Below are 7,646 nucleotides of genomic sequence, written 5' to 3'. Positions count from 1 at the left end.
CTCCTGGTAGAGATAATATTAGCGACATTACACATGTATGGAGTTGTTACGAACGCTAAGGGTAATGTTACAAATAAAGCAAACAACAACAACCGAGAAAGCGGTAGCACACACCTCTCTGGACTGGTCCAGACGTTCTGGATGTAAATCCCTTTCCTTGGGTTAAACGGCCTTTCTTCTTGACTGGTCTGCGGTTCACAGTGGCCTGTCTCCTTTTTAACTGTTGCTCTTTTTTGTTCAACCGAATGATGTCATCTGTTAAATATATCACATGAGCAATGGAAAACAAGAGCATCTGAATGTCCAAATTAGATATATTTAGCAAGCTAGCTACTCCTGGTCGTTGAGCCGTTCTGATCTGCCAGTGTAGACAAGTCATCCAGTGTCAGTGTGTGCTTCTTGTAGACGACCTGGAAATGAGGGAACGGGCTTCTGAGCGATCGCAGTTCGGTATTTGCTCACTTCTGAGGAGATGATATTTTTCCTGCACAGGTAGAAAAACACAATACAATTTGTCCAGGGATGAAAATCATTACAGATCCTGGTCTGCATCTCAAAACATCATACACATCACATCAACACATATGTCATTTCACTTGGGGGCTCTCAATCAAAACTATAACAAAAGACGGAGTTTGGTAAAATTGTTAAGTAGCGTGGGATCATGGGTTGTCATTGCAGTCAGCTTCTCCCGGTTAGAATTACTTCACTGTTCATCGTTCAGGAGGTTTTTACCGGGAGCCAGAATTATCCACAGAGGTCTCCTCCTCTCCAGAACAAACGGACACGGTGAGTAAAACCGGTACAAACTCTGAATAAAGTAGTTTCATGCTGTTTTAAACACTGGACACAGGACGGAGAGGCCACGAGCTAAAGGCTAACTCTAAAACGTTTTATAGTTAAAAACAACCAAGATCTAAAAAGTGTATTATAAAATGTGGCCTTAAACTAGATAAAAAGTCGATTCATGACAACCAACGCAAGCTCAAAGGGGATACAACGCCACTACAGGCGACCAAATGAAACACACACGTTACCTTGATTAAAATCACGGATTACTCTAGCTTTGGAAATAGTTGGAAACATTTTGGATAATGTAATTACACAACTCAACACATATTGTCTAGACATTTAATGGGAAAATGTTACATATTATAAAATACTAATACAACTACTGGTTTTCATCACGCAAGCAGAGAACTAAATTAGTCAGATTCAGATTCTTGACAAAGATTTACCTGTCGCTGAAATCAGTGTTAAACTTCCTCTGCAGATGTCTCAACACGTCTCTCTTTCGTAATGGATGAAACTTCCATACATTCTGTAGAAGTCATCAAGAAATTCTAGAGAAACATGGAAACATCGTCATCTCAATGAGCTGCGAAAAACAGAAATGTAAACCAAAAATAATGCAAATAAATAAAGAAAAAATTAGAAAAGTGACTAAAGATATACCGTGGATGTCCTTTGTCAGAAAGCTGGCATCAGTTTGTGTACACTCTGTCTTTTTACTGCTGAGGCTCTCGTCAGTGGGTCTGTTTGTAGCCTGATCCTCACCTGGAACAACAGAAGTCAATTGTCCTGATGGACCGTCAACCTCCAGCCTTTGAGCCGGTACCATGGTCTGTGCTTCTTTAAAATGTGTAGTTAACCCACATGCATCGCTGTCTGTACTCAAAAGGGCTTTGACAGTGGGACAAAGTTTGAAAGGGTCGAGAATTTCACTGAGTTGTACCAAAGTTTCTGTTTTCTGAGACGGCACCACCGCTGTTGGCGTGGTTTGACTGATGTTAGAAACATTTGTGTTTGTAACCTGGTTCTGCAAGGAACTTGAAGGAATAAACGTTTCTGATAGACTGACAGACTGACATAAGTGTCAGCAGGCAATTCTGCCCTCCGAGCGCGTCCTCTGAACCTCCAGTATCAGTATTTTCTAGCTTTGGTGTGTGGTACTTTGGAACGTTACTTTTATGTTCCTTCGGCTGTGTCTTTACACTGAGGAAGGGGCTGGAGGTGGTCCCGCGAGCTCTTTTCTTTGGTCCGAATAACCCAAAACGGCTTTTCTCCCTCCGCTTCCTCCACATCCAAAGCTGTAATTTACAACACAAGCGTCTCTTGGCTCGCCTGGAGAGATGAGAAACTCCCTTGACTGAAGACATAAATCCCTTTTTTCTCTTGAGGTGTTTTGCTTTGCTCCGGTGGCTCTGTGTTCGGTGCATCTGGGAGAGATGATTAGTCTGACAGATAGAGGGTCACATGAGAGCATGGAGTTTTTGGTATCCTGTCAGCTGATGGAAAGGCTCATATGTAACTATCTAGGCCATGGTCCACCGTCTCTTAATATCCGTTTTAGATTTAGATTCAGGTTCCCTTGAGACTTCAGGTGCTCTGCTACCAGCTGAGCCAGTGGACTGTAAGTGGAAGGGTGAGTACTTGTGTTGGATGCAGCTTCATCTGAAGGCTCACCCACACCATGACTGGATTTTCATAGTTTACTCAGCCATCCTTGTATTTGCTTCCACTTGTGGCAGCTTCTCCAGTCAAGTATCTGCTGCAATACAGAATAGATATGTTATTATAGAATGTTACTTGTGTTTTTAATTTTATGCATGAACGTCATGGGCAATACAGAACTTAAATAGGCAGTGGTGAACTGTAAATAAGTACAATTACTTGATTACTGTACTTAATAGGACTGTGTATCGGCAAGAATCTGGCGATATGATTTGTATCATGATACCGGGGTTACTATAAGCAAGTATAAAGAACACCTCACCGTACACATAAAATCTGAGTAAAAGAAAGTTTACTTTTCTATGCAATCAGAACAGTGGAAACTGCATTTGCTTTTGTTACAGTCCCTGTAAAACTCATAGTAAAACTTTTAGTGTAATCTGAGCAAAGGAATTTACATTTGCCTATATCATTAAAATAAAAAAAGATTCAATTTAAAAGGCGGGATTCTTTAGGTAAACAATAAAGTAAATAAAAAATGTAAACATACAGTGTTACACATTGGCCTATAAACTATAATTAAACTATTAAGCTATGGATTTTTGCGAATCTATACAGTGTCACAAAACATACAGTTGTATTACTTAAGTGTATCAATATTTTCTTACACCCCTAGTATTAAAATAACTTTCCAGGTACCTGTAGCCAGTGGAATATGAATAATTCTACCACCAATACACTAGGTTAACTTAGAAGCTTCGTTTGCAGCTACAAAAAACAGTCACGTGTGCTATAATAACTTCTTTTTTTCACATGTTTTAGTAGAATCCAGAGGCCGGGAGGAGTCTGAAGATCAATGCATTTTCAAAGGTTGTCAAAGCTGTGCATGAGATGTTAGAGACTCAGCTATGTGAGAGCCACACATGTGACATAATAATATTGATTTCCTCCAGGCTTTGACAAAGACTTTCAGTTTTTCATGCCGATTTTTAAATGGAAAGATTTCCGTGATGAAGGAAAGCCTGAACGTTTATGCTGAATGTAACCGATATGTTTTGTCTCTGCGTAAGGTCATGAACATGTACGGAGAATTGATTATGGAATTTGCCCATCACAAGGTAATCCTAAATTCTACGTAGATGGCATGTTTTTTTCTTTTCTAAATATAATTGCAACACCAGCTGGGTGACATTTTGACACTTTTATTGACAATCTGGGAAATATGAATTCTTGCAGAAAGTTAGATGAGAGCATTGATACGACTCATGTACTGTATGTTTGCTAAATACGAAGCTACAGTCAGCGGCCAGTTAGCTTAGCTTAGTATAAACACTGGAAACCGGCAGAAATCGGTAGCCTTGCAGAATTGTCGTATTTCTTTCTCTATACAGTTCTTGAAAAACATTAACATAATATCAATTTGATTTTAAAGCGGAGTGTCATACTCTGACTAGTATAAACACATTAACTTCCACAAATGCTTGTAGTGTTGTAATTCTCTGTCTCCTTTTGTTCCAACTCTTAGGTCCATTTTCTCAACAGCTTCTTCCACCGGCAGCTCATGACTAAAGGATATGATGGTGTTAAAAGATGGACTAAGCAGGTTAGGAAAACTTTGAAGTCTGCATGATGAAATTATTATGAGACAAAATGAAGAGAAATCCGAGTGAGTAGCTTTAACCTTTTTAGTCTTTCTTGCACAGGTGGATTTGTTTTCTAAGAGTTTGCTTTTGGTGCCCATCCACCTGGAGGTCCACTGGTGTCTGGTGACAGCTGACATTATCAAAAAAAAAATCTGCCTTTACGACTCTCAAGGGAACGCACTCCAGAAGGTTGCAAGGGTAATTTCTTTTTGTCACTCAATCTACAATCTATTTAAAGATTTGAATCGCGTTCCTGCAGTAAGTTCTTATCGGCTTGACGTTGTTAAACTGTTTTTTATTTATTTTTTTGCTTATGATAGAACATCCTGAAATACTTGATGGTGGAAGCAAAAGAGAAGAAGCAAACATATTTTGAAAGTGGTTGGGTGGTGTCGTACGATGAGGTATCTTCTTTTGTTGATGTAAAATCAATGATAATGATAATAACAAAATAATTTAAATATCAATATCAAAGTAATGATGAACTACAAAATGTGACGATGTGATGTCTTGTCTCCCCCTGCTGTCCTTCACAGATAATCCCACAACAGACCAATGAAAATGACTGTGGAGTTTTTGTCTTGGAGGTACCAGCATGCTTTTCAGGCTTAAAGGGTTTGGATGTTTTGAAGTGGGGTAGTGTGAGCTTTTTATCCAGAGTCAGTGTATTACGTACAGTAGATGATGCTCTGCACACCCCCAGTTTGGAGACACAGAGAGGAGCTACAGCACAGAAGCTGAGCGATGTCCTACAGCTAAACTTATTTTAGACACCTAAAAGAAAGACTTAACAAAAAAATGTAAATCAGTTTAAATGTTCACTATATTTAGAATACGCTCACTGCTTTAACTTGAAGACGGACAGCTAAAGTCCATGTTTCCGTCGGGGAACTGAAGCCGTTTTATCCATCTATACGCTCTTCCAAGCCTCCAGACCAACAAAAACGGTAAATTTAGTGGCTGGTCTATCGCTGCCTCGATCGGTTAGCATGTTTGTGTTATTGTGTGACTTTGGTGTTTTAAAGGGTTAGTTCGGATTCACCATAGTCTCACAATAACAAAATGTATAAAAATAAATAAATATAGTGAACACTTAAACTGATGTAGATTTGTGTAGGTGGGCCTTTCTTTTAGGTGTCTAAAATTAATTTAGCTGCTGCCCCCGTCCAGCAGGACATTGCTCAGCTTCCTGCTTGTACTCCATGTCTGTTTCTCCCAACTGAAGGTGTGCCGACCGTCATCTATTGTACGTAAAAAACCTTGTACAACTCCAAACTATCCACTTAACATACAGTGCATCCGGAAAGTATTCAGACCCCTTCACTTTTTCTACATGTTGTTATGTTACAGCCTTATTGCAAAATGGATTAAATTCATTGTTTTCTCTCAACATTCTACACACAATAACTCATAATGACAACGGGAAAAAGGTTTTTTAGAATTTTTGCAAAAGTATTAAAAAGTCACACCCTTTGCAGTGACATTTGAAATGAAGCTCAGGAGCATCCGATCTCTATTGATCATGGTTGAGATGTTCCTACACCTTGTTTGGAGGCCACCTGTGGTACATTAAATTGATTGGACATGATTTGTAAAGACACACACCTTTCTATGTAAGCTCCACAGTTCACAATGTACACACAATGTGAGCAAAAAACAAACCAGGAGGTGAAAGGAAGCCTGTGGAGCTCAGAGACAGGATTGTGTCGAGGCACAGAGCTGGGGACGGCTACAAAACCATTTCTGCTGCATTAAAGGTTCCCAAGAACACCGAACAACTAAGACTCTTCCTAGAACTGGCTTCCCGTCCAAACTGAGCAATCGGGGAGAAGGGCCTCGGTAAGAGAGGTGACCAAGGACCCGATGGTCCCGAGATCCTCTGTGGAGATGGGAGAACCTTCCAGAAGGACAACCATCACTACAGCGCTCCATGGATCTGGGCTGTATGGCCGAGTGGCCAGACGGAAGACACTGCTCAGTGCAAAACACATGAAAGCTGCTTGGAGGACTGTGAGAAACAAGATGCTCTGGTCTGATCAAACTAAGATTGAACTGTTTGGCCTCAATTCTAAACGTCACGTCTGGAGGAAACCATGCACTGCTCATCACCTGTGCATTACCATCCCAACGGTGAAGCACGGTGGTGGCAGCATCATGCTGTGTTGTTTTTTTCAGTGGCAGGGACTGGGAGACTAGTCAGGATCGACGGAACGCTGAATGGAGAAAAGTACAGAGAGATCCTGAATGAGAACCTGCTCCAGACGTGGACCTCAGACTGGGCCGACGTTTCACCTTCCAACAGGACAACCATCCGAAGCACGCGGCCAAAATAAAAGTGTCTTCGGGAGAACTCCGTGAATGTCCTTGAGCGGCTCAGCCAGAGGCCGGACTCAACATCTCTGGAGAGACCTGAAAATGGCCGTCCATCGGCGGTCCCCATTCGACCTGATCTGCAAAGAAGAACGAGAGAAACTTCCCTGAAACAGGTGCCAAGCTTGTAGCATCAAGAAGACTTGAGGCTGTAATTGCTGCCAAAGGTGCTTCAACAAAGTATTGAGTAAAGGGTGTGAATACTTGTGTACTTGTGATATTTTAATGTTAAAAACCTTTTTTCACTTGGTCATTATGTGTTTTATTGTGTGTAGAATGTTGAGAACATTTTTTTATTTAATCCATTTTGGAATAAGGCTGTAACATAATAAAATGGGGATAAAGTGAAGGTATGAATACTTTCCGGATGCACTGTAGTACATGGCTTCAATCATTATGGTTTGTGATTGTTAAAACTCATTATTCAATATCTCCATTTTCTATCTCCTTGACAGTATTCTGGACGCCTTGCTCTGGAAAAACCTCTGCAGTTTTCACAGAAAGACATACCAAAGATACGTAAGAGGATCTACAAAGAGCTCTGTGACTGTAAGCTCCATGAACAGGGTTGACCTCCACCTTTCAGTTGTGTGTATCGCTGATAATATGTGGTGCTTGTGATTAGGGTAGGAAATGAACAGTCCACACCTGTCTTTGTTGAGGGCCTCATTACCATCTGTACTACAGCCTTACAGCACTGTGAGTGCATATGGCTGACCCCGGTAGGAGTATCATAATCTTTGTGTGATTACTGCATTCAAGTGATCAATATTTAATCAGGCATGTTATTTAAGAAAAAGATCTTTATGTTCCTGTTAGACCTTGATGAAGTTACACATCTACAGTGCACCAACAGAGCCTTAATGTTGTTCCTGTAGAAATGGATCTAATCTAATAAAAGTGTGTTGCTGATTCTGATTGAGTATCTGTACACTTTATAAGTGTAATTTAGTTTCTTGTTGAGATTTGTTTGCTTCCTAGTGTGTCATTTAGGCCAAGATGACTAAATAGAAGCTATGTATTTTATTAAAAGAAAAAAAATGGAATCAGTCTAATTTATAATTTTTGTTTATTTGAATAATAGAACATGTTTATAAAATTTTAAATAAAACCAGTTTCCAAACATTTCACAAATATATTTAATGTTTTCATTGTACAGTCTGAATGCACTGCATGCAG

General features: G+C 40.1%; 1 protein-coding gene and 1 long non-coding RNA gene across 2 annotated transcripts; one reads left to right on the top strand and one right to left on the bottom strand.

Annotated features, from left to right (window-relative positions):
* Positions 1–341: 341 nt before the first annotated feature.
* On the bottom strand, positions 342–3,268 carry LOC115022673 (uncharacterized). The gene is made up of 4 exons (XR_003833944.1): positions 3,154–3,268; positions 1,456–2,551; positions 1,239–1,343; positions 342–484 (listed from the first exon to the last, which is right to left on the bottom strand). It is a non-coding gene; the product is annotated as an uncharacterized LOC115022673 (long non-coding RNA).
* A 260-nt stretch (positions 3,269–3,528) lies between these two features.
* On the top strand, positions 3,529–7,645 carry LOC115022340 (sentrin-specific protease 5-like). The gene is made up of 6 exons (XM_029453309.1): positions 3,529–3,572; positions 3,980–4,057; positions 4,158–4,295; positions 4,418–4,501; positions 4,634–4,684; positions 6,923–7,645. The coding sequence occupies exons 1-6, from the start codon at positions 3,534–3,536 to the stop codon at positions 7,037–7,039; spliced, it is 507 nt and encodes a 168-aa protein (XP_029309169.1). The 5' UTR covers positions 3,529–3,533; the 3' UTR covers positions 7,040–7,645.
* The last annotated feature ends 1 nt before the right edge of the window (position 7,646 follows it).

Source organism: Cottoperca gobio, chromosome 17 (genome assembly GCF_900634415.1).
Source record: "Cottoperca gobio chromosome 17, fCotGob3.1, whole genome shotgun sequence".
NCBI lineage: Eukaryota > Metazoa > Chordata > Actinopteri > Perciformes > Bovichtidae > Cottoperca > Cottoperca gobio.
Note: the sequence above shows the minus strand (reverse complement) of the source record. Positions and strands in the feature narration are given on the sequence as shown.